Raw genomic sequence first — 25,815 nt, 5'->3', positions numbered from 1 at the left:
GTTAAGACTCCATGCTTCCACTGCAGCGGGAGCAGCTTCAATCCCTGGTCAGAGTACTAAGATCCCACATGCTGTGCAACATGGCCAAAAAATTTAAAAAATAAAAAATAAATTTAAAAAAAAGAAGCACTCAATTAAAAAGTCGAAGGAATGAGTGAATGAGTTTCCTCCCAATCCCGCTTCCCTCCTGCAGCAATGTACCCCACCTGCTGCTTCCCAAGCCCTGTGGGCTTCATTCATTCCTTGTCACAGGGGTTGCATGGCACATGGTATGCACAGGGGAGAGAGTGGCACTGCAGCAACTTGGCATTCAGGCCGCCCAACGGGGAAGCAGAATTTCTCTTGCAAGAGCAGCAGCCCCACCCGAACCTGAGCTGCTGATATTGGCTGCCAACATTGGTTCCTCACTCTAGGGACAGGCAAGCACTTCACACATGTGGGCTTGCTACTCTTCAACACCACCTCTGAGAGGGGGGTGTTACTAGCCCATTTTATAGATGAGAAAACTGAGGCTCAAAGAGGTTAAGGTCACCTGCCCAAGGTTACACAGCGGAGCTTGACCCAGGCCCCCCGACAGGCAAGAGCTCGGTGCAGCCTCTTGAAACAGCCAGCATCTGAAGAAAGGCCCCTAACGTGCACATTCTCTCCAGTTAAGGCCCTGCCTTGTAACAGGGCCCTTCCCTCACTAGCCCCTTCCCTCACTTTGTAATCCCACAGCTCCAGGCAGAGCCAGGCAACCTGAGCCCAAAAGAGGCCACGACCCCTGATGGTCATTCAAGCCACAGTTGCTGACACTGAGGAGGAAGGAAGTGGGCACAAGCTAGTGAACAGCACACGGGGGGCCAGCAGACCAAGGTCAAGGCGGGAGATGAGAGAATGCTCACAGCAGGGCTGGACGGGGCTGGGAGCGGTGCAGGCTGCTTCAAGAGGTCCTGCCCTGGCTGGTGGGGCCATGCGGTGCCCTCTGCCTGGCACACCATTCCTCAGCATCATCAGCTCCAGCACCTCTCCAGGCCCAGCCGTTTTTCACGCTATCCTAATTCCCTGTTTCCCCCTCCATCCCTGCACCATCCGTGATGACCCTATTGATCATCCACGGTTCACTGCTGCAGCCGGTGCCTAGGACTGTGATCAGTAGTAATTTGGTTCACGTGTGAATTAATAGCTGCGACCCAAAGGCCAAACTTTGGGTGGGAGGCAGGGTGAGGCCAGGCAGGGGAGCAGCAGGTACAAACTCCTGAAGGGAGAGAAGGCTTTTTTAGGTACCCAGAGGAGGCTGGCAGGGCAGGTACCAAGCACAGGGGACTGTGGGGGAGTGATGAGAGTCAAGAGGTGGGGAGCGTCGCCAGCCCGGGCCAGCTTCCAGGGTCTTGAACAAATTTGTGCGGGAAGCGTGCAGAGGAGCCCCGTCCACCAATCACCCAGGGGAGGCAAGACAGTCCTGGAGCCCAGCTGAAGGTGTGGCACTGTCCCTAGGCAGACAGGCCAGGAGGGGTGAACGGTATACTGTTACACGTTGGCCAAGACATTCTTCTAAGTGGGAGAAGCAAGATCCAGAACAGTGTGGACGATGTAATCACATTTCTGGTTTTCAGAAATTATATATGTGTTTCCATTCTTATATGTGGTTGTTAAATTCCTAAAGAAAGCCAGGGCAAGAGACCCATGGGAGGAGGCGGAGGTGATGGGGAGGGTTGGGGAGTGAGTCTTCACATTTAACTAAAGGTGCTCCTGTATTGTTGGAATTGTTACATCACGTCTATGTATTATTTTTATTTTTTAGAAAAATAGGGAATTCCCCGGTGGTCCAATGGTTAAGAGCTTTCACTGCAGGGGGCGTGGGTTCAATCCGTGGTTGGGGAACTAAGATCCCACATGCCACGTGGCACGGCCAAAAAATTTTTTTAAAAAAGAAAGAAAGAAAAATAATCAGGAATTAAAGAAAAAAAAATCTCAGTGAAGCCTCCCTTTCTTGGGAAGCTTTGCCTGCCCCCTACTTGCTTGCAAACTCCCCCAGGCCTGGGCCTCCTGCTCCTGATCACCCCCCACCTTTCTCTTCAGTTTCCTGGTTGCCTCCACCATTAGACTGGCAGGGTCTGTTGTGGGGTCTGTCTGCAGGAAGCTGCGGCCCCTGCACCTGGCCCAGGGGAATGGACGGATGAAGGAGGGGGCCCTGTTGTCACTCTGAGTTGGGGAGGGTGTAGACCAAGGCTGGCAGGTCTGTTTCTGGGGGAAGCCCATGGGGAGGCAGTTGGACCAGGATCCAAATCCTGGCCATGCCACTGACCAGCTGGCTGCCCTAGAACTGATATCCATCAGCCTTAGGTTTCTCACCTGTGAAATGGCGCTGATAGCAGTGTCTACTCACTTGGCTTGGGTGGCCAGGCAGAAGCCCAGCAGAGCCTCCAACCGAGGAGGGGGAAGATGTGGGCAGAAGGAGGAGGGGGCAGGAGTGGAGAAGGCAGGCCCCTCCTGAATCCCAGCTGTGGGCAGTGTCCTGGGGGCTCTGCTGGGTCACCAGAGGGATGGTGGTGGACCAAGGCTGCACAGGGCGGGGAGCGCTTAGAATTTCCAAATTCCAGCTTTGCAGTTTTCTTTGGGGAGCCTCCTCCCTCACCAGAACCTAGTGGGGCTTCCTGTGCAGTAGGGGAGGGGCCAGCTCCCTCGTGGCCTGGACACCAGGAAGCCCCTGGGCTGGGGCAGCAGGCTCTGGTCACAGTCACGAGGGAGGCTGGGCCCAACAGCCCTTATCTTGCCTGACCTTGTGGGGCTGACCACTCCCTCCATCTGGAAAATGTGGCCCCCTGCCCTCTCGGAGGCCTCTTTCTCCTTCAATCCCGATGATCCTGGGGTGGGGCCTCAGAGCCCAATTCTACCCCTTGGCCCACTACCCTGGGGTGCCTTCACTGGCCCCAGCCCACGCCACCTGCCAGACACCTCCCCCTGGAGACCCTGGGGCGTCTCTGACTCAGCAGAGTCTGTACCTGCCCTGCTGCCCCCCCTCCCCCAGCGTCCCACACACAGAGGGCCCTGTTGCCCAAGCCCTAACTGCTGGCCACTCCCAGGCACTCCCGCCCTCCCCCACCAGCTCTACCAATTTGAATTCCTGACTATCCCTCCCTCTGGCCTCCTCCCTAGACCCAGGCCCTGCCCCCAGGCTGGGGGAAGGAATCATCCAGATAGATAAGGGCAAGGGGCAAAGGGACACACCTGGGCTCAGACCCCCTGATCTGCCACCAACTTGCTGAACGACCTTGATGAATGACCTCCCATCTCTGAGCCAGAGTTTCTCCATCTGTAAAAAGGGGAAATAATTATACCCCCTGGATAAGGTGGCCTCGAGCATACATAAGCTGAGGCACATGGTGAGGGCTCCATACAGGCCAGTTCTCATTGGGAAGTGCAGCTACCAGGAGCCCCAGGCCAACCCCTTCTTAAGGCGGCGTCCGGTTTGATGTCTGCTCCACGCCTTGTCGCCAGGTCGGGATGCCTGCATGGAGGGCTCGAGGAGGACCCAGTCTGATAGGGGAAGCAGCAGAGTTAATGAGTAATTCCAGGCCATGGGGACTGTGCCTGGAGGCTGTCCATGCACCTGGGAGGGGCAGCCGAATCCAGTGGGGGCAGGTGGGATGGGGAAGGTGGGGGGAGATGGCCCCAAGACGCAATGGAGGGCACTTGTGAAGGACATCTGGAGTGAGCTGGCTGAAGGGGCCGGGCAGCTGGAAGGCCCATTTTAGGAAAGAGGAAACTGAGCAGGAGGGTCCAAGCCTCCAGGTGAGCCCCCTCTGACCAAAGCACCCTGACCAAGGGGATGTGGCCCATGGGGTCCCTCAGGCTGAGGTCAGCGTCCTGATGTCCAGCCAGGCAGCGCATCAGGTGGTCGGTTACCAGAGGATCGAAAGGGAATTTCCCTGAGGGCCCAGAGCACAATGGGGCCCGTAGCCAGGTATCAGAGGCCAGGGCTTTTGAGAGAGGGGGAGCCTCTGTTCTGTTCATGGGTCCCAGAACAGACCCATGACAGACCCCCCCAGCCAATGGAACTGGGACAGACTGGTGGGGTCTGCCATGGGTCCGTTCCTGTGGGACTGGCTGGGGTGTCCCTGGTGTCACCACAGCCCCAGGAACCCTCTGTGCCCAGGGTCTGGAGCCAGCCTCACCTGGCGATATTGTCGGTTTCACAAGACCTGAGTTGGCCAGTGGGATCTGCCTTAGGTGGAACCCCTGACTCTCCGCCAGCCCCAACCCTGCTTCCAAATCCGACCTCCAGGGGGTGAGACAGGGAGACAGGGTGTTGACCAAAAGGTGAGATGAGCTTCAAATGGGCCTCGGAGGTGTCTGAGCTTTTTATGTTGTGACCTCCATGCTGTGTTGCTCTTATGAACACAGATTTCATATAAGGACTCTGGAATTGATCAGTTAACATTATGTTTTTTGTTTTTTTAATTATTCTGAACATAATAATTTAATATTTTCTTGAGAAGTCAGAATTGACATTTTGGATATCAACTTTTTTATTTTTAACATCTTTATTGGAGTATAATTGCTTTACGATGGTGTGTTAGTTTCTGCTTTATAACAAAGTGAGTCAGCTATACATATACATATATCCCCATATCTCTTCCCTCTTGCATCTCCCTCCCTCCCACCCTAACATTATGTTTTGAATATGCACATTGGCAGAGGGTAGTCACTGAGAGGAAGAGAGGGACGGACGGATGGGCTGGTCCCAGGGGCCCCCAGCAGGATGGGGTTCCCCACAGCAGGTGAGCCTCCGGAAGGGCTGGAGGAGCCACACGGCCATCTTCAGGCTGGTTTGTGGGTGCAGCTCTTGTCTACTTGTCGGTGAAGGGGGGTAAATCAGGCCGACATTGTGGGGAGTGAGAATGGGACATGAGGTCCCTGATGAGAAATGACTGGGGGGAGGGCTGGCGAGGTGCTGGGCCCCGACCAGAGGGCCCCAGGCAGAAGTGGCTGGCGCCAGGACAGGCTCAGTGACCCTCGCTCCAGAACTCTCCGGACTCTCCGGATACTGCCCGTTTGCCCACTCCATAGCTCCCTCTGCCCTCTGGTCAGCTGAGCTTCCATCCCCCATCCCTTCCTGGGCAGGCCTGGACAGGCTTTGGGCCTCCAGGTCATCTGGTCAGTCGGGAGGGGCCCGGGCCAAGCATCTGCTCTTCTTCAGCTGCTCACCTTGCTGCACCTGTGTGGCCTCCCCCTGCCCCTGCTCAAAGCCTTCAGGACCTCAAGGCCCCAGGGGGAAGAGACGTGGGCCCAGAACCATCTGCCCTGCGACCGACCCACACCCCCATCACCTGTGCCTTCACCAGCTTCTTTGGTCTTCCTTTGGGTCCTGACTCTGGGCCACGTACTCAGTACATATGACCTGCTCAAATCAATCCTCCTGCCCCAGCCCTGCCACAGATGAGGAAACTGAGGCTCAGAGAGGCCTCCCAGCTGTCCACTGGCAGGCTAGGGTTCAGACCCAGGTGGCTGCTCAGTGGCCTCCCCCAGCCTGCCAAGCCCTGCTTTTCTTTACTCACTCACTGACACTTCCCGTGGCCTCGGGGACACTGGGGTTGGCCAGTCTCCCCAAGGATGGAGGAAGGATGGCTCCTGTGGATACATGGGGGACCCCCCAGGGTGCTCTGGGGAGAGGGCAGGGAGAGAACAGGGCTGGGCGGGGCCTGAATCCCAAGCCTACAGGGTCAGAGACTTTTCCTGCTGCCCTGACCCAGGGGCGCGGTCCCCGCAGAGCAGCCCTCGGTGCGCGCAGGCTGCCCCCTGGTGGCGGCCTGAGAAAGCTCCCGGGGACTGACTTTGAAACCCTTCCAGGAGAGGGGGCCCTCGCCAGCAGGTGGGCACCTGTCCCCATCCCCTCCCCGCCAGCCCGTGCCACTGCTCCCTGAGTTTCCCCAAATCTCCAATCGCTCATTATTCCCATGAGTTGGGGCCTTTGCTGTTCCCTCCTCTTAGGATGACCCCCTCCTCACCTGCCCCAATGCCCGCGATCAGAATTAGAGCCTTCCTCTGCTTCCCGGGGTCCATGTCTGACTCTATTCCAGGGGGTGGGGAGGCCCAGTACATGATGTGAACCCCCGGAGCCCTGCACAGGAGCCACACACACAGGATGATCAAAAATTGCTAGCTCTGGGCTTCCCTGGTGGCGCGGTTGTTAAGAATCTGCCTGCCAATGCAGAGGACACAGGTTTGAACCCTGGTCCGGGAAGATCCCACGTGCCGCAGAGCAACTAAGCCTGAGAGCCACAACTACTGAAGCCCACGCACCTGGAGCCCGTGCTCCGCAGCAAGAGAAGCCACTGCAATGAGAAGCTGGCTCACTGCAACGAAGAGTAGCTCCTGCTCTCCGCAACTAGATAAAGCGTATTTATTGAGGATCTGCTATGTGCCGGGCAATGAACAAGCCAAAGAGCTCCCTGCCTTTGTGGGGCTTACATTCCAGCTGGGATGGGGTGGCTGCAGGGATGGAACACGGACAGTAGAAAAACCACAGGTGACATACCAGGTGTGGATAAGGGCAACGGAGAAAAACAGGCAGGGTGGGGGCAGGAGGGAGGGGTGGGGTGCCACTTCCTGGCCATGACACAGACTACTCTGCAGCTATCAGAAAAGAGGTGAGAGATGCTAGCCAACGGTCAGGAGAGGAGGTTAAGTAAAAACTGATGGGACAATATGGCTAGCATAATTCTCCTTGGGTTACATTTGTGGTTCCCATGGAATGCAAGCTACTGTGTTTAAGTTTGAAAGTGCTGGATTAAGTTTCTATCCTCTTGCTAAACTGTCGTTGCTCTTCCAGTATGTGGGGACCATACTTGTACCCCCCCTCAGACTGTGGGAAGCCCACTGAGCCCTCCAACCTGAGCCCAGGCCCCGGGAGGGGCTGGGTAGTTCTCTCTTGCAAAAACAGCTTTCTTGTTCCTCATGGGCCTCAGGTTTTATTCTGGGTTGTGAGCTCACAAAGATCTGATGATTTGAAAGATTGTGAAGCTGAGAGATGTTTGCACACCCATGTTCACAGCGGCATGATTCATAAGGGCCCAAAAAAGTGGAAGCAACCCCGATGTATGAATGGATAAACAAAATGTGGTCCATCTATACAATGGAATATGATTCAGCCTTAAGAAGGAACAAAACTGTGACACCTGCTACAACATGGATGAAACTTCAGGACATTATGCTCAGTGAAATAAGCCAGACACCAAAAGACAATTTACTTTGCAAGTCCACTTATACGACCTCCCTGGAGTAGTCAAATTCGTACAGACAGAAAGTAGATTAGAGGTTACCGGGGGCTGAGGGAGGGGGTGGGAAGCTGTCGTGTAATGGGTGTAGAGTTTCAGTTTTGCAAGATGAAAAGACATTCTGGAGATGGGTTGCACAACACTGTGAATGTACTTAGCACTACGGAACCGTACACTTAAAAATGGCTGAGATGGGGCTTCCCTGGTGGCGCAGTGGTTGAGAGTCCGCCTGCCGATGCGTGGGACACGGGTTCGTGCCCCGGCCCGGGAGGATCCCACATGCCGCGGAGCGGCGGGGCCCGTGAGCCATGGCCGCTGAGCCTGTGCGTCCGGAGCCTGTGCTCCGCAACAGGAGAGGCCACAACAGTGAGAGGCCGCCGTACCGCAAAAAAAAAAAAAAAAAAAAAAAAAAAAAAAAAATGGCTGAGGTGGTAAATTTGATGGTATGTATATTTCATCCCAATTTTAAAAAAAAGAAATTGTGACCCGGTCTGGGTTGCCCCTCCAGCTAGCCAAGGAGACTCTGTGCCAGCCTTCTCACTGGAAAGCCAGGTGGTTGTGCGGGAGAGGAGGTGGTCATGGCCCTCAGTGGACAGTTTCCTTCCAGGCTGAGACCTGAAGCTTCCGCTCACAAGTGGTGAGTGTGTGCATGCACCACATGGCCTCCACGCTGGTTCTTGTGTTCTCTGAGGATAAGGCATGTTGGGTTGAGGCATCCCCTGGGCCTGCCCCTCCCTCTTCCCACCTCAGCCCGGGGGACAGCACAGTGGAAACTTCTGGACCCCATTCACCAACTCCCCAGAGAACCTGCCCTTGGCTCCAATCCTTCTGGCCGGATGTTTCCAATCGGTTCCCCCTGCCCCCAGGGAAGGTGGTGCCCTTTCTCTGACAGCAGTGGGGAAAAGTGGAGCATCAAATAGAAGCAGAGAAGAATGAAGACCACCCTTGGTCCCCACCTTCTGGAGTGGGAGCCCCCAGAGGACCATGGGAGGAAGCAGCTCCGCAGCCCTGTGACCTGAGACAAAGGGACCCTCTGAGTCTCAGTGACTCTTCTGTATATGGGGTGAGTGTGGATACGCCCTCCCAGGGAGGCCCCTCAGAAGTGAGAAGCGCTGGGGAAAGATACAGAGGGGGACCCCCAGCTGGGATGCACCGACCCCACCCTCCACAAAGGGCTGACCCCAGGGACACAGTCCGCCTGCAGGGACACCCTGTGGGGCCCTGCTTCTCAGCCCTGGCTCTTCGCTGGACCCTCCGTGGCCCTGCCAGCCGACGCTGAGTTAAGCCTCCCTAAAGGGTTCGCACCCTCCCCCCGCCAGCCAGGGAAACATGTCTGCAGAGAGGGAGGAGAGGCGGGCTTGGTTCCTTGGTTGTGCTTTCACTTCTAAAATATCCTTTTTCTTTTTTCTATGAACATTTTAATGAGGAGTTGAACAAAAGATAGAAAAAATAACATTCTGATGGCTTTTTTTTTTTTTTTTTAAGAGGCAGGCTTTTCTTGAGACTTTCATACAAGGCAATGGGTGAGTAAGGCTAAACTCCTAAAGAAAACGCGTACTGATGATGGAGCAGAAAAAGGCAGTTCTCCCAAAACCTGCTGGTTACCAGCCTGTCAGCCTCTCGGGGGCTACTTGCTCTGCTTTCTTCTGGAAACAGGTCCATTCAGACCTAAGCCCTGCTGCCCTCGAGGCCAGGAGGACTGGGACGGCCAAGTGTTCCGAGCATTGGCGCATGGAGCAGGCGCTGCGCACAAAGTGAGGAGGGCTTGGTGGTGGGTCCGCATGTGGGGCACAGGCGGCCAGAGGCCACCACCCCAGCAGGGAGCTGCACTCACTCTCCCTGGAGGGACATGTGATCCAGCAGGTGGACTGGGACAAGGCCTCTGTGGCCACCCGACTCCCCATAGTAGTATCCCTTGTCATCCTCAGGCCCATAGACAGTGACCACATCCCCCACCCTCAGTGACAGCTTGCCCTTCACCAGGCCCCCTGCCGGCCCATCCCTGGGGTCATAGTCCAGAGCTGCCACCATGGTCTTTGGAGTCCACAGTGAGGGCCTTCTGGGGCTCCCCTGCGGCAGGGGGAAGGAGTCCTGGGGGCCTCCAAGCCCCCCAAAGTCATCGAGGTGGGCCACGGAGGGCAGGTACTCTTGCCCCGGCAAATGCCACCTCCCACCAGTCCACTCCGTGCCCGTGTCCACCTTGTCCACCAGGTGCCCGGGGATGTTGCCCACTTGCCCATCGTGTTCGCCACGATAGAAGCCGTGGGTGTCCTGAGAGCCCCACACTCTCAGCAACTGCCCTTTCCGGAAGGCCAACTCCTCCTCTGCAGCCTCAGGGGTGGCAGACATCACCAGGGGGATGTAATCAGAGAGGGCCACAAAGACCTTGGCTGGAGGGTCCACCCTCGTTCCCAGCGGTGGGGCGCCACTCCTGGACATCCTGATGACCCTGCTGGATGGAGCAGGACACAGTGCCAAGCTGGGATCCTGGAACCAGCCCTCTCTCTTGCCCCCCAGAGCCTGACCTGGCCCGCTCTGTCTCCTGAGCTCCTTCCTCTGCTCTCGCCCCTCTGTGCCCCACAGACCGAAGCGCCCTGCCTTCTCCTGCAGAATGTCACAGAAGTCAGACACGTATCGCTGGCTGGTGCCCAGCTGGGGAGGGGTGAATGCTGGGGCATCTTGCTTTTGTCTGAGGACCTTCTCAAGGGCAGCCTTCTCCTGACACGGCTCTTTCCTGGGTCCACACTCAGGGGACGGACAGATGACTCCTGCAGCAGGGCTTTGGCTGGTGCCCACGTGTCGGTACTGGTTCTCTTCCCCCCGAGACTGGCCCCGAGGCAGAGGTGATCTGTGGTTCCGGGGACTCTTCTGGAAGAGCTGGTCCTTTCTGGAGAGCTCCCGGGCCTCTGTGGGCCTCTGGGCTTGGCTGCCTGACCCTGCACTTGGAAATTCTCCATCTGAACTCAGTCTGGGCGTCGGGGACTGCCTCCTTGGGGGTTCTTCAGGGAATGCTTCTAGAAACTTGGCCTTGGGCTCCCCACAGCTTCCGGAGCTGTGGGGACTGGCCTTGGCCTTCAGGGGAGTCAGCACCAGCCTCTGAGGGCAGATGGGGAAGGTCACTCTGCCGGTGGACGGGTCCCCACAGGTGCAGCTAAAGGGAGACATCTCTGGCAATCGGAGATAGGTGACGCAGTTGTGAGGGATCTGAGCCGGCACCGAATCCAGGGATTCTCCACAGAACGACATGGTTCTCACCGAGATCTTCTGGCACATCAGTGGCAGCTGGAGCTGGGAAAAATCCAACAGGATGCTCCCGGTGGTGGCATCGGCCACCTCTGCTACCTTGAGCCCGTCGGCATACACAGCATAGCCGGTGACCTGAACTCCGTTGGAGGACCCAGCTGAGTCGATGGTCACGGGGAGCCAGCTGACCACCAGGCCAGGTGAGGCGTGGCGCTCCACCAGCACGTCCAGAGGAGGGTCAGGGGGGCCCGCCAAGGGTGTGTTGAAGGTGATGGTGGAGGACATTGTTTCCCAGCGCACCGGCAGCGAGTCCCACGGTGGGTGCACTTCCACCCTCACCTGGTAACTCGTGCCGGGATGCAGGTGGTGGAAGGTGTAGCAGCTCATGCCCGCTAGGGTCAGGGCACACTCCAGGTCATCCAGGTACACCATGTGGGGGTGGCTGCTGCCAACCCAGGTGATCTCGGCCGACGTGGCTGCAACACTCTTCAGGTAAAGTTGCGTAGGGGCCACACAAAAGACACTGTTGGTCCCCAGAAGAGGTCTGGAGAAGCCCCGCTTGCCCATGCTCTGCTGAGAGCCCAGCCGACCATCTTCCATCTTGGCATCTGAGATTTCTATTGCCACTTCGGTCTTGGAGCCCACCCTCACCGTCATCGCGTGTGGCCCCCTGTCCACTGTCCCCTGGGCTTTCCCAGGTACTAAGCTGTGACCAGTGTCTTCCTTCGAAGCTTTGCCCTGCCCAGCCAGGAGCCGAGTGGGGCCAAGGTCAGAGAACTCATGGGGCAGGCAGCCCAGGATGTCACTATCTGGAATCTGCTCCACCAGGTTGGACGGCACCAGCCCCTGCCGGCCGTCCTCAAGCTCCCCTTTGTAGAAGCCATCCTCATCCATGTCCCCAAAGACATAAACGTAATCCCCAGCTGTGAGCAGCAGCTCGTTCTCGGGGTGCTCATTGGGCCCTTCAAATGGGTTGTAGCTATACCGAGCCAGGAAGACTTTGAGCTTGGGGGTTGTGGGGGCCTCCAAACCCCCCACTTCCAGGGTCGAGGACATGCTATAGGGCTCCAGATCCTCCACCTCGCTGGCTGTGTCCACGTCCAGAGTAGGGCAGGATGGCACAGGGGCCCACATGGACTCCACCTCAGAGGAGTTCCACTGGGAGCTGGTTTTCTTGGCCTGGGGCCTGGAGTCCAGAGGTCGGCTGCTTGGGACTCTGTCTGGTACTTTGGGGGCACTGGCTGACTCCCCGAGGGCAACTGGGTTCTCCAGCAGGGAGTCTTCCTTCTTCCCCTGTTTGGCTCTGCTAGGCTGAGACGTTGCTTGGTCCTCAGGCCCTAGCTGCAGCTTGGTTCTTCCACTGCTTCTCAATTGGGACTCCGGGGCTGGCGGGGCCTCGCGGGGTTCCTGGGGAGGGTGACCAGGCTGACACTGCAGTGCCCGCATCTCCTCCCAGGCCGTCTGGTGATCACACAGGGCCTTCTGCTGGTCGTGCTGCAGCTGTTGCTGCCTGTCCTGCCCTCGTGCCGCCTGCTGCAACAGCTGCCCCGCCAGCAAGCCGGCGGCGTTGCGCTCCGGGCACGCGAGGCCCAGCTGCCCGCGCACGTCTTTGTTCTCGGCCGCCACCTTTCCCGTCCAGTCGGCCTGGGCCTGCAGCCGCGCGTTCTCCTTCGCCAACCAGGCGCCCTCGCGGAGCGCCGCCTGCAGTCTCGCCTCGGCCTCCTCGCCGCGTCGCCGCGCCGCCGCCGCCTGCGCGCCCAGCTCCGCGCACTCTCGCCGCTGAGCGCTCAGTTCGCGCTCCAGCGCCTGTACTTGGCTCCGCGCCTCCTCGCATGGCGCGCTCTGGCCGCCCGCCTCCGCCCGGGCGCTGCTGGTGGCCTGCTGCAGGGTCAACTGCCTCTGAAGGCGCAGCACCTCCCGCTGGGACTCGCGTTGCAGCCGGTCCAGGTCGCTGACGTTGAGCCACCGGGCGCAGGCGGCGCCCCCCGCAGCGAGCGGGGCGCTGCTGAGGCCTGAGGCGATGCGCGCCTGCAGTAGGTGGCACTCCTGCCGCAGCTCTTCGATCTGCTTGTCCTTGGCCAGCAGCACGCTAGCCTGCTCCGACAAGTCCCGCGCACGCTGGCCGGCGAAGGCCTGGCACAGCTCCAGGCCCGCGCGGCTCTCGCCGGGCACAGGCGCGCTCACAGCACGCTGGTTGGTCTCCTGCAGCTTGCTGGCCCGGTCCTCCAGGCGCCGCGCGAGGCCAGTCACCTCGGCGTGCTTCACCTTGAGCCGCTTCACCTTCTCGTCCGCCTTGTCGGAGAAGCCCGCGCGCTGCAGCTGCAGGTTCTCTTCGCGCAGTCCGGAGCAGCGGCACGCCAGCACCTGCAGCGCCTCGGACAGCTCCGAGTTCTGCTTCAGCAGCTCGCGGTAGTCCGGGCCCGGCGGCAGGGGGTTCAGGGCTTCGCAGGGCTGACTACCGGACTCTTCCCCTCCTCGCGGGTCGCTAGGTCTCCTGCGCTCCGATAGTGGCGGCGGGGGGCTCAGGGACCCCGGGATGGAGGCGTCTGGAGAGGAGGATTCGGGGGCCTTGGGGCGACTCAGGGTGCTGTCGAGCGAGAGGGAACGCGCTGGTGCCAAGGAATCGAGGGAGCTGGCGCGCGCGGGGAGCACGCTGTCCGGGGAGTTGGAGCACGCCGCGGGCACCCGGTCGAGGGAGCGGGAGCGCGCGCGGGCGCCCGCGCTCAGGCCGTCAAGGGGTTCTAGTCGACATGAGGACTTGGCGGCGGCCTCAGGGGGTGGCTCTTCTGAAGAACGTGCGGCGTGGGGGTCGGGAGTGCCGGACAAGGCGGGGTGCCAGCGGAAGTGCTCCAGAATGTACTTGAGGAAGAGCTGGCGCTCCACGTCGAGTGCCGCCTGCAGGTGGCGGATGCGCGAGGCCTGCTCTCCGTCCGTTTCCCAGCGGAGCTGCGCCAGCACTTCCTGCAGGCGACAGCGGCACTGCGCTGCGGCGTCTTCGGGCGCCCCGCACGGCCGCAGTAGCCGCGGTTCACCAGCTCCTCTGCCAGCTGGCGCTGCAGCTCCCGGGCCTCGCGCACCACGCCATCGCGCTCGCGGTGCAGCAGCTGCTGCAGCTGTCGCATCTCGGCCTCCTTCCAGCGCAGCAGCTGCCGGATCTCGGCTTCGCGCTCCCGCAGCACCTTCTCCTGCAGCTGCCGCAGCTCCCGGCTGCGCTGCGCCTCCCACTTGGAGCGCAGGTGATCAACCAGCTGTTGCCGCTCCTGTTCGGCCTCCTCCCGCAGCTGCCGCGCTTGGGCAGCGAAGCGCCGCCGCTCCTCCCTCCCGCGCACCCGCTCTGCCTCCAGCTCGGCCCGCAGCTTCTCCAGCTCACGCCTCTGCTCCTCCAGCGCCGCCGCCGCTGGGCCTGGAGTAGCCGGCTTCTTGGGTGTCACGCGGCCGCCGCCAGAAGGGCTGGGCGAGTCTTTGGTCATGGTGGTGGCGGCCGGGCAAGACGCCTGACCTCGCCTGGCCCAGGCCGCCGTTCGCCAACGGCCGCTGCCCTGGCCGCGGCCAACCGTCCCGCGCGCCCCTTCCGGAGTCCCTGAGGGTTCCGCGCGCCCCTTCCGCCTCTGGGCGCGTTCTCCCACCCTCTGCAGCGGGTGTGGCTGGCCGGGCTCCTCTCCCGGCTGCCTATGTTGGTGCTGAGCTCTAGACACCCAGGCTGGACACAGCCCCTGTCCTTCCCAGGATGCCCACGAGTCTCGCTGCCCCCAGGCCTCTCCCTGATCCTGGCACCATATCCCTTACGACCCACCCCGGCCCTCTTCCAGACACTGGACAATCCCTTTCAGGCCAAGGAACCCGTGGGAAGCCTGAGCTGCTTCTCTGGGCCTAGAGAAAGGGGGCTCAGTGTTTGGCTGGAGATCACCAATGGATTCAGGTGGTGTGGTGGCTGGAAACTGCAACAGGATACGCCCAGACTTGGGGGTGTGCTCTGGGCTCACCCAGAGGAGGGGGCATCTGGCTCCTGCACCTCCACTGTGCCTACCCATCCAAAGACCCCTTCCGAGGACTTGCGTGCATTATCTGTTTAAACCTCCTATACCCATTTTACAGAGAAGTCTCGAGCCCATGGCCTGGGCATGGTGCCAGCCGAGACAGGAGACAAGTGCTCCTTTGAGGACCATAGCCCTGACCTGTGATTTCTTGGTTCATTTTCACAATCATCCCGCAAGGACGCTGGGAGAGATAAGGGCCTCTCCACAGTCACACGGCCCAGAAGTAGCTAAGTCGGAATTCAAACTTGCAAAATTCTACCTCCAGATTCCATGGGCACTCTGATGCCATCTGGTCAATCTCAGGGTCGCAGGTGGGAGGACCCCTACCCAGTCTTTCTCTCAGTGGGGAGCCTTACATTTCACATCTGCAGAAAGATAAGAGGGTCAAGTGGAACCCGGAGTCTGGGAAGGCCAGTTGGAGAGGCAGGGAGGGAGGTGAAGGATGGGGCCACCATGAGGGCCCAACCTGCCCTTTGGTCAGGCTCAGGAGTGCCCAGGGCTACCTGCTTTCCCAAAATGTAAAGCCAAAGGCCCGTATGGGCTCTGCCCCTGCTGGATCCCCACACCACCTCCCTGGATACACAAGATCAGAGAACTTTCCATGGCTCTCCAAGGGGCAGTGTGTCAGATGGTTAGGGCTGGTGGGACTTGGGAAGCAAATAGTCCTTAAGCTTTCTGAGCTGCTCCCATGTTCTCGTCTGTAAAATGGGCTAATAATACAGCTCCCTCCCTTGTTGTGTGACCTCCCAGAGTTTCCTGACCTCTCTGAACATCCATTTCCTCTGTGAGGTTTCAAGGAAGTAAGAGTATACAGTGCCCAGAGCAAGGCTCTCTAGCAGCTCACTGATTTTAATTCTAGTCCCTCTTTCACAGCTAGGGAAACTGAGGTCTGCAAGGTAGAATTTGGCTGAAGTCAGGCAGGGCCTCCATGCTGGAGGCAGCCCAGGTACTCTCTGAGTTCCCTGGGACTCACTCCATATACCTCAGGGCAGGTGGGAAGCCTCAGAGTCTGGGGCGTCCATCCAGGCTTTGCCACTTTTTGGCTGAGGGACCACTGATGACTACACCTCTCAGCCTCTTCACAATGGGTATTGGTAGCACCAGCCTCCCAGGGTTGGAGGCACACCAGGACTCTGTTGGCCGAGCGCTGGGTGTATAGTAGGAGCTGCACTGAGGTCTGTGCAAGTTCTTGTCTCCCCATCTAGGGCTTGGCCTGGACCTTCACGAGCTTCTTCCAGGAGTCTGAAGAATTCCGCGGCTCAAAGGCCTCTGGGCCTTTGCATCTGTTGTTACCCCTGCTGGGATGCCAACCTGGCCCGACACAAAAATAACATGTGCCATGCTCCATGCTAATGCTTGCCATTCAGTATTTATTTATTTGTTTGTTTGTTTGTTTGCCATGCCACCATGAGGCTTGCGGGATCTTAGTTCCCCAATCAGGGATTGAACCTGCACCCTCGGGAGTGAAAGCGTGGTGTCCTAGCCACTGTACTGCCAGAGAATTCCCTGCCATACAGTATTCAAACCACCCATTTCACAGATGAGAAGTCCCAAGCCACAGTGGGTTAAGAGTTCTGCTCAAGGTGATAGGCTGATTAGTGGGTCCCACACAATCCTAGTTTTGTCCACTCACTTATTACTAACCTTATCTTATCCTTTGGCCTCTGCTTAGCAGTTTCTCCTCCAGGAAGCCTTCCCTGACTCTCCAGGCTGGGCTTGGGCAACCCAGGACTCTGCAGCTCAGATCACACCACATGGTGCCTCTCCTTTTGGAGCAGGGACATGTGTAATACACGTGTGTCTCTGCCCAGAGTGGGCTCAGAGGAGGGGTAAGAAAGTCCCTCCCCAGAAAGGAGGTACCCAGGGCCAGGCAGGCAGGCAGGGCATGAAGGGAACATCCTCACCTGGCCACCTGGCCTGTCTGCCTCCCCCATTCAGGTACCACCTGGCAGCAAGGGTGAGGACCACAGGCTCAAGGCTACCCACTAGGGCCTTGGACAGAGGCATCAGGCTGGGTCGGGAGTGAGGCTCAGGTCTCAGGAGAGGTGTTGGCAGGATCGTAAGCTGTGGAACATGCGCGCGCACGCGCGCGCGCGCGCACACACACACACACACACAGAGCTTCCCTTAGCCTGGCCACCTGTGTGGTTGGGAGCTTGGGACCCCTACTTAAGTCCAGCTCTTCCCTGCCCTTCCTGCTGTGGTACCACACAGCTCCTGGAAAATGCGGATGGACATCTGGTACCCGGCCATTTGCATCCAGTCTTTAATGCTGTGATCCCATTAGCAACACCTCTGCTTCTCAGGGTATGGTGCCAACCTGGCCCGGTGGCACCTGGGCCTTCTCACAGCTCAGGCTCTGCTGCTCTGAGGATGGCTGTCTAGCCACGAGCCACCCACCGGACCCTTGGAGTGAATTTCCCACCTGCCCTCCCTAGCCTCTCTTCTGTGACTGACCTTCCTGGCTTGCTCCTGGTGCAGGACAGACAGACGGCCCTCTCACTTACACAGTACTTTCCTCAGGTAGGCAGGTAGATGACCTTGAACCCATCTCGCAGGTGGGAAAACCGAGGCTCAGAGAAGCACTTTCTGTGTTCGTTCAGCACTTGGCTCTATGGGCTCCGCCCTTTTTGTTGTACTCATGTTTTTCTTTTTTGTTGCTGTTGTTGTTTTTTGTTTTGTTTTCTTTTTTGGGGCCACGCTGCGAGGCTTGTGGGATCTCAGTTTCCTGACCAGGGATTGAACCCAGGCCCTGGGCAGTGAAAGCATGGAGTCCTAACACTAAGCCTCCAGGGAACTCCTAATACTCAAGTTTTTCAAACTAGGTTCCCTTGAACCCTGATGCGCCATGGGAGACGCCACTGGGCAGTGGCAAGTGGCAAGAACACAGGGAATTTTGGTTCCAGATGTTCTCTGTGAGAGGAGAGGTGGATGGGGCGGAGCAGGGAGGTGAGACACAGGGACAGTCCAGGTGGTTGTGGAGCCATGGAGAGCATGTCTTCACGGGACCCTCAGCACTGCTCTGTTTGACAGAGGCCGAGGCCGCGAGGCTCAACAGGTGCAGGTGGCTTGCCAGGGCACGTGGGCAGCTGTGGCAAAGCTGGACGGTCGCCTCGGGGCACTGGGCGGGGCGCCACAGCCTGGACGTCCTGCTGCAGCCCCAAGCAAGGCTGCCAACAGTCAGGGCAGGAGGGCAGGCTGCAACCGAGGAGGCAGACCCCAGCCTGGGTCCCCGGGAGCCCCACAGTGCCATCCAAGGCCCATCGGAGGCATTCTGGAATGTGGCTGAGTGGATGAGCAAATTGTGCTGCCCCGGTGCCCGGCTCCTGCCATCCCACACTTGTCACGTTGTGCACTGATTGTCCAGTGACCTGCCTGCCACCCCCATGGGCTCTGAGCTCGGGGAACTTGACTGCTTTCTCTGGTCTCAGCTTTCTTCCCTAAAACATGAATGGGGTATATTATATGGGTAGTTTTCAAACTGGGCTCCTTTAGGTTCTGGGGCTCCTGGAAAATACTGTAGGGGTGGGAAGGATATGCCAGAGCTGAAGGGGAGACACTGCCCCTACAGGACACGGGCACTAATTCATGTCATTTGTCAGGTTCTAAGGAGGACTTTGGTTGAATAGTGTTTTTTAATAGTGTTTAAAGAGGTATGCTGGGAATTCCCTGGCAGTCCAGTGGTTAGGACTCAGCGGTGCTGCCACTGCAGGGGGCACGCGTTTGAGCCCTGGTCGGAGAACTAAGATCCCACGAGCCTCACGGTGCAGCCAAAAAAAACCAAAAACAAAAGGTGTGCTGCTGGCAACAAGTTTGAGAACCTCTGGGTTAGAGACCCTCCTGTCTATTATGGGCAGAGACACCACTGCCCCAACACCCCATGATTCCACTGATCCTGAGAGGGGGCACGTGCCCCTCACGTCTGGCTTCACCCCATGTCACCAGCCCTGTGCTCCATGTGTGACCTCTGGGTCGTGTGGGGTGCTGGGATGCTGATCTGCATCCCTCCTTTGCCACCCACACCCTGCGTTTTGCAGAGCTTGAGGCCTTGGTGAGGGCCCTGGGCTCCATCCTGAGAGCCCGCTGGAGGGTTTTAAGCCCCCAACCTCTGTGGCCACAGTAGCCCCAGCTTTCCAGCCCACTTCTCTTATGTGTGAGTCATCAATGTGTTTTCTGTCTGTTCTCTGATACCTCCTCAGCGTCTAGAACAGTGCCCAGTACGTGGTCCACACTCAGTGAATACACGACTAAAGACGGAGGCAGGCTGACCAGATGTGGCCTCTGTCCTCGTGGAGTTTACAGTCCAAGGGCAGACACAGGCATTAAACACAAATATGGCAAAGGGACATAGTGAACTCGGAGTGTGGGCCAGTGCTGGGGGCTGAGGGTGGTGCTAACGGGGAGAAGACCCCAGCTGAGCTGAGACAGGAGAGCAAGGGCTGCCCAGAGCTGAGACTGGATCTCAGGCGGAGAGACCTGCCAAGCTCCTAGCCTCTCTCAGTCTGTCATAGTCCTCGTGTGCCTGAGGAGGGACTGGGGCTCAGAGGGGAAGGGTCACTCAGCCGTAGCCCACACAGAGCTTCCTGCTCCAGGTCGTGGGAGGCCTGGCACCCCCAGCACCAGCCCTTCCTGGATGGATATATTCTCTGCCGCCACTCCTGGGCCCTGCTGCCTGCTCTGGCCAGTCCACACCCTCCCGGGCAGGCAGGGACAGCGTGTGCCAGCTTCCAGCTCTCCGGCTGGGGCTCCCTGGCCTGCTAGGCTGGCCTCTCACCTGGCAGCCTCAGCCTCACTCCCCACACGTGTGCCCCGTGGGTGGCCAGCGCCCCCCCTCCGCACATGACAGGCCTGACACCTGAGGTCCCCCCACAGCTGGGGAGGCTGGCACTGTCCTCTTCAGAGGAGGAAACTGCCTTGGCCCGTGCGACCCAAGTCTGGGCTCTGAACTGGTGCCGTCAGAGCCTGCCCATGGGCTCTGGCCACCCGGGTGCCATCATAATCCCCAAGCTGCTGCCTCCCGAGGACCCCGCGGGGCTGCCAGCAGCATCTTGACTTGCAGCTGCCCGCTGTTGCCAGGACAGAGCCATCATCCGTCTTCTGCATCTGCATTCCTCCCCACTCTGGGCCTATTCCGACCACCCTTCTCTCTCCGTAGCCTGAAGCTCGAGGCCTTGTCCATCTCCCACTGACACTAGTGGCAAGACCTTTCGTCCAGTCATTTGGCCATTGCTCTAGGCCAGGGGATGGTCTTTCCTTCAAAAAAGGAGCACCCAGTCTGGTCTGGGCAGAGGGTGGGGGGCAGGTGCCATGTTAATTCCTTCATTCACTAAACAGAAATCCTCCAATGGGGTTTGTGAAGGAAGGGAGGAAGGAAGGATGGAAGGATGGAAGGAAGGAGGGAGAGTAGGGGGGCGTAGCAGGGAAGGAGGGAAAGAGGGAGCCCTTTGGGTTGGCTGAGTCTCCCAGCCCTTACTTTACCCCACACAGTCCAGGAGCAGACTTGGACTGGACCCTTAGATGGCCAGGGGGCTGAGAAAAGCTTGATTGACCCCTTGAGCCTCAGTTTCTTCCTCTCAATGGGTCTGGTAACAGTTCTGACCTCAGAGGATGGTTGGGGGCGTCAAAGGAAGGCTTGTGCGTCGGCACCGGCAGGACCCAGCACACTGCAGGCCATCAAGTTCCCCAAGCAGGGTGGCAAGTCATGTGCTGAGGCCTGACTGGCACTTGCAGAGGGACAAGGCGGTGTTGGGGGAGGGAAGGACAAAAGCACCTTGGGCAGTGGGGGCAGCGTGGGCAGAGGCCAGGGCACAGGCTGTGGGCAGGTAGGGATGCGGGACTCGAGGGTTTGGACCGGCAGAGGGAGGTCAAGGCAGAGCCTCACCACATGGACCACATCCGGGTCTACTCCTGGAGCCCTCTTCCTAGCTGGGCGAGGCAGGGCAAGCTACTTCTCAGGGTCTCAGCTTCCTCCCCTGTGAGACAGAACATCTAAGCGCATGGCCCTGTGGTGCCGATGAGCTCAGTGGAGGGTGTAGATGTCCGGCCCAGGGCCTGGCACCCCTTTGGCCCTATGGAGTGTGAATACCATTGCCAAGTCCCTGCCTTGCCAGAGACACTTCCTTCTTGCTGCAATGCCTCTTCCCTTTCCTGGACCCTCCCCTGTCCTCTGAAGGGCCCCTGTCTGAGCCTCAACAAACCCTCACACCTCTGTCATTTTCCTTGGTGCCTCCCCAGGGTGTAACAAGCCCCTTGAGGGCAGGGACCTGAATCTCCTCCCTGAACCTAGAGGTGAGCACCCAGGACCTGTGCTGACTGGAGAAAGGAGCAGCAGGTGGTGAGTTTGAGCAGAAGGGCCTGGAACCCAGAAGGAGGGAGAGGAGGAAGAGGTCACTCTTTTTTTTAAAAAATTAATTAATTATATTTTTGGCTGCACTGGATCTTCATTGTTGCGCGTGGGCTTTCTCTAGTTGCGGTGAGCAGGGCTACTCTTCGTTACAGTGCACGGGCTTCTCATTGTGATGGCTTCTCTTGTTGAGGAGCACAGGCTCTAGGTGCCCGGGCTTCAGTAGTTGTGGCACATGGGCTTAGTTGCTCTGCAGCATGTGGAATCTTCCTGGATCAGGTCTCAAAGCCGTGTCCCCTGCACTGACAGGTGGATTCTTAACCACTGCGCCACCAGGGAAGTCCCGAAGAGGTCACTCTTGATGGGAGGCTTGGGGAGGTAGCACAGAAAAGTCAGGTCTGGATGAACAGGATGGCTGAGTAGAGGGGAGCTGGTGTGACCAGAAGCCAGGACTGCTATGCAGAACAATGAAGGTTTAAGACCCAGAGAAGGGTCCCAAAGTCCAGGCGGCTTTCCCACCGGGACTGTGTGCTTGTTTATGGCCTTCCGCTTTCCAGGGCCTGTGCCCACTTGCAAAGTGGGTGCCAGGGAGCCATCTTGCCATGGGGTTGAGGATACAGGAGATGCTGCAGCAAAGGTTAGCTCTTGGCACTCGGCCTCTTCCAATCCCACCCCTCTCTTCCTGGTTTAGCACGTCAAGGTGAAGGGTATGCACTGTACTTCCTCAGCTGGCTTGGGATTTCTTCAGGGCAGGGTCCCCTTCCCTCTGAGGAAGCAGTTCCCAATAGAACTGTGTTCTTTCATTGACCTGGGCCCACTAAGCACCAGGCCCAGTGCACAGGAGGACCATAGAGTCATTTCCCAGGCCAGGCTCCCAGGTCCCCTGTGGCTCTAGGGAGTAACTGATGGAGTCCCTCATACATTTGCCAAATGTGTCTTGTTGTTGTTGTTTTTATTTATTTGGTTGCACCAGGTCTTAGTTGCAGCATGTGGGCTCCTTAGTTGTGGCATGTGAACCCTTAGTTGTGGCATGCATGTGGGATCTAGTTCCCTCACCATGGATCGAACCCGGGTCCCCTGAATTGGGAGCGTGGAGTCCTAACCACTGTGCCACCAGGGAAGTCCCTTGTTGTTTTTTGTTTTTGGCCACTCTGTGCAGCATGTGGGATCTTAGTTCCCCAACCAGGGATCGAACCCGCACCCCCTGCAGTGGAAAGGGGGAGTCTTAACCACTGGACCTCCAGGGAAGTCCCACATTTGCCAAATGTTTAGGAGCACCCACTGTGTGCCAGCCCTGGGGGGATATAAAGGACAGGCAGGGTCCTCATTGCACGAGGCTTATCATCTAGTTTCTTCCCCACTCTCTCCCTGTGTTAAGCCTGGGCTCTCAGGTCTCTGGGTGGGAGGCCGGCTCTATTCCAGGCTATCCATCTCCAGTGCTCTTTTCCTCTGTCTTCTAGTGGGAAACCAACTGCTCTCAGAATGGAGAAAAACTCCTTCACAAGGCCTGAATGATCTGAAGCTGCACCCTCCACTTTGCCTGCACTGCCACCAAGGTCCAAACCGCCATCACTTCTTTGCCTGGATGGCCACAAACAGCTTGTACATGGCCCTGCTCCCCTTCTTACCCCCTACCTACCTCATCCTCCATTCTCCAACCAGAGTCTTCTCCTTACACGCATGCATCTGACCATGGGCTTGCCCTTCCGTCCTCAGAGCTGCTCCTCCCCACCCTTCAGGTCCCAGTGGTGGCTGTGGAGCCAGCAGCCCCGTCTGGAACAGAACTGGGCTCTGCTCCTTGCCGGTTGCATGACCTTGGGCAAACCCTTGGCCTCCACTATGCTTCTGTTTCCTGTGAAATGGGGCTGTTCGTGGTGAATGTTGGCTATAATTACACTATTTCCTCAGGGAGGCTCCCTGACCCCACCCCCACCCCCCACCGCCGCCCATGAGAAGCAGGTTCCCACAGTCACTTTCCCCTCACCTCGGCGCTGATTGGTGCCTGAAATAATCCTGCCCCTTCACCCATCTCCCGCGGCCAGTATCACTGTGCACCTACTATGTGCCAGGCCCTGTTTCCCAGTGCCACCTCACTGGGCGCCCCGCAAAGGCAGGGTCCCTGCGCCCCGGCGCTCCCAGGCCGCCGGCGCCGTGCCCACACCGCGCCCGCACACAGTAGGCGCCTCGCCCGCCCGCGCCGCCGCCCTCCCCCGCTTCAGGAAGTGCGGGGGCTCCGGCGCCGGCCGCCGCGATGCATTCTGGGCCAGCAGCAGCACCAGAGCCAAGATGGCGGCCAGCAGGAGGCTGATGAAGGTAAAGACTATTCTCCGGCGCCGGCGGGCGGACTGGGAGTGGCGTCGGCCGGGGCCGCGCGGCCGCCCGGACCCCTCGGGGCGCTGCCGCCGCCCCCCGCCCCGCGTGGCGCCGCCGCCCAGGGCCGTGTGATGAGGGAGCTAAGGCGGCCGCTAGGCCGCAGCCCAGGAGGGAGCGCCAGGCCGCGCCGCCCCGGCCCTTCGCCGCCCGTCCGGCTGCCCCGCCCGGCCCGCGGGCTCCCTCCGCGCGGCGGCGGAGGCAGCGGGAGGCCCACCGGGCGCCTGCGGAAGGCCCGAGCACCGAGCCCGCGCCGCGGAGCTGCCCCGCCCTGGGCCATAGCGCACTGGGCTGGAAGCCGCCGGGACGGGCGGGCTGGGGGCTCGGGGCGGGGGCCGGCGGGCGAAAGTTAGGCCGGGCTGCCGCGGGCGATCGGGGTGCGCGGGGGCCGGCAGACTGTCGCTGCGACTGCCGGCAGACTGTCGCTGCGACTGCAGAGTCACACAGCGGCAAGTTCGGCCCCGGGGTGCAGGAGAGCGGGAGGGCGGAGAGCGGGGGGCGGCCGGCCGCGGCGCGGGCCTCCTGTCCCGTCCTCGTCATCCGCGCTCCGGGCCCTGCTGGAGCAAAGTGCCATTTTGGGGGTGGGGGTGGGAGTCAAAACCGACCAAAGTTTATAAAAATAACTTGGTACTTTGTATCTTGAACGCGGCGGGGTGCATTCTTGCTCGCTGGCTCCCCGGGTGAGGAGCACAGATGCCACCCGGGCCCAGTCCTTTCTCGAGTGTGTTTGCCGGCGTCCCCCAGAGCCGATCTCGCCTAGGTTTGCGAGTCGGCCGCCCTGCCGGTGGTGCTGCCGGGCTGCACCGGGCCGAAAATCAGAAGGGCCCAAGAGCTGGCTTCCTGGGGGGAGATAAAGGGCTGGGGTTCCTCCTGGGCAGAGCAGTGCTCCGGAGAGCCAAACGTTGAGTTTGGAGTCCCAGCCTCCGGGCCCTCCCTCCCTGGGAACGTTTCCTTTCTTTTGTTCCCTAAGGACTAGACACGACATTGAACTTCATAAGACTGGATTGGAAGTGGGCACAAAAGAAGAGTCAGCAGAGTCCAGACTTCTCTCTTCTCTGTCAGTGACACCACCGTCCACACAGTCGTCCGGATGGGAAGACTGTTATTCATTTATTTCCCTGCTCTACTTCCCAGAGGCAGTCATCCTTGCTGCCTTTCGGATTTTACTTTAAAGGTTTCTTGAGTTCCTGACTTCTTCTCTAATCTTACTGAGATTACTTGAATCCATACCCTCACCTCTCAGGTGCCTTTCTGAGTTCTCTCCTTCTCTGACTCGCCTTCTTGGCCACCACAGTTCCTTTTCTAAAGCAGATATTTAATCCTTTCATGCTCCTGACCTAACCTCCGTGATTTTATTGTCCTAACTTAATCCTAACTTCCTGGCAGCAAGACCCTTAGGCTGCTGGAAAGTAATCTGTTCAGCCACACCTCCTGCTCCTTGGTTCGCCATCACTCTTGCACCTGATCACCGTAGCTGCCATTTTCCTTAGCCTTGACTTTGTGCAGCTCTGTACTTCATGTTCATGATGGTGTGTAATTCTCCCTGTGAAGTAGACCCTATTATTCCCATTTTGTAGGTGAGAAAATGGAATGCAGGGAGAATCGCTGGCTTGCCCCAGTTTTCTAGCTAGGGAGAGAGTGAGCTGTGATGTGACTAGTTCTGTCTGACCCGAGAGCCCCCGGCCCTTAGGTGGCTTTTGCACTCGCTGTTTGCTCTCCCTGAGAAAAGCTACCTTCCCCTTGCCTTTCATCCCCTTCCAGGGAAGTCCTGGGTTCAACTCCGAGGCCAGCTACTCTGAGGCCTTGCCTCCCCCATCAGAATGAGTTGTTTCCGCCTTTGTGTGACCACAGCACTTTCTTTATGTTTCTCTTTGAGCACTTGTCACAATCGGATTTGTGTTAGACTTGCCTTTCCTACCAGGGTCTGAGTTCCTCAAGGGCAGGGATCTTGACCTAATTCATCCTGGTATCCCTTAGTCTAGGCCAGCTGACCCAGTTTGGGGCTCCCAGGCTCCCAGGGGTCTGAGAGGGGAGTTACTATGGTTTTTCAATTATTTTTGTGTTTCAAAAAAATTAGAGTTTAGGAAAAAATATGTAACATTAACTGAGTACTTGTTAAGTGCTAGATCGTTTACATAAGTTTTTAAAAATGTTTTCAATAACTCTTAAAGGTAGTGTGTTGTCATCTTTATTTTACCAACGAGGAGGTTGTGAGGCTTAGCGGACCATCCTGGAGAGAGATGAGATGCTACATCTCCCTGGCTCCCTATCCCAAGTTCCATGCCCCTTGTCACATGGCCTCCTTTCTTATTCCAAGGATGCATGGAGGAGTATGTTGATTCCTGACTCTTGCCTGGAGATTCTTTCAGTTTAGTAGGGGATGCTCGTTACAAGATGGTAATCATTGGCTCTGAGAGTCAGTGTTTAGGCCTGGTTAATTAAAAAAAAAAATTTATTGAATGAGGTTGATCAGTACATGGGCTGGATAATAAAAAGGATTTTCAGTGGTGAAAAGTAAACACGTTGAATAATCAAATGGATTACATCTTAACTGAAAATTTCC

General features: G+C 58.3%; 2 protein-coding genes across 3 annotated transcripts in view; one reads left to right on the top strand and one right to left on the bottom strand.

The window, feature by feature from the left end:
* Positions 1-8,927: 8,927 nt before the first annotated feature.
* LOC132502902 (RIMS-binding protein 3C-like) lies at positions 8,928-13,972 on the bottom strand. The gene is given in 2 exon segments (XM_060119171.1): positions 8,928-13,510; positions 13,513-13,972. Coding segments are annotated over 2 exon segments (5,043 nt in total).
* A 9,074-nt stretch (positions 13,973-23,046) lies between these two features.
* UBE2L3 (ubiquitin conjugating enzyme E2 L3) overlaps positions 23,047-25,815 on the top strand; it is a 43,885-nt gene continuing 41,116 nt past the window's right edge. Inside the window, exon 1 of one of the 2 annotated variants that reach the window (XM_060119172.1) lies at positions 23,047-23,195. In XM_060119172.1, the coding sequence (XP_059975155.1) occupies positions 23,169-23,195 (27 nt within the window). In that variant the 5' untranslated portion in view covers positions 23,047-23,168. The remainder of the gene's footprint in view (positions 23,196-25,815) is intronic. The other variant, XM_060119173.1, reaches the window with a different exon arrangement.

The sequence above is a fragment of the Mesoplodon densirostris genome, chromosome 15 (genome assembly GCF_025265405.1).
Source record: "Mesoplodon densirostris isolate mMesDen1 chromosome 15, mMesDen1 primary haplotype, whole genome shotgun sequence".
NCBI lineage: Eukaryota > Metazoa > Chordata > Mammalia > Artiodactyla > Ziphiidae > Mesoplodon > Mesoplodon densirostris.
This window is presented reverse-complemented; position numbering and strand designations above follow the sequence as displayed.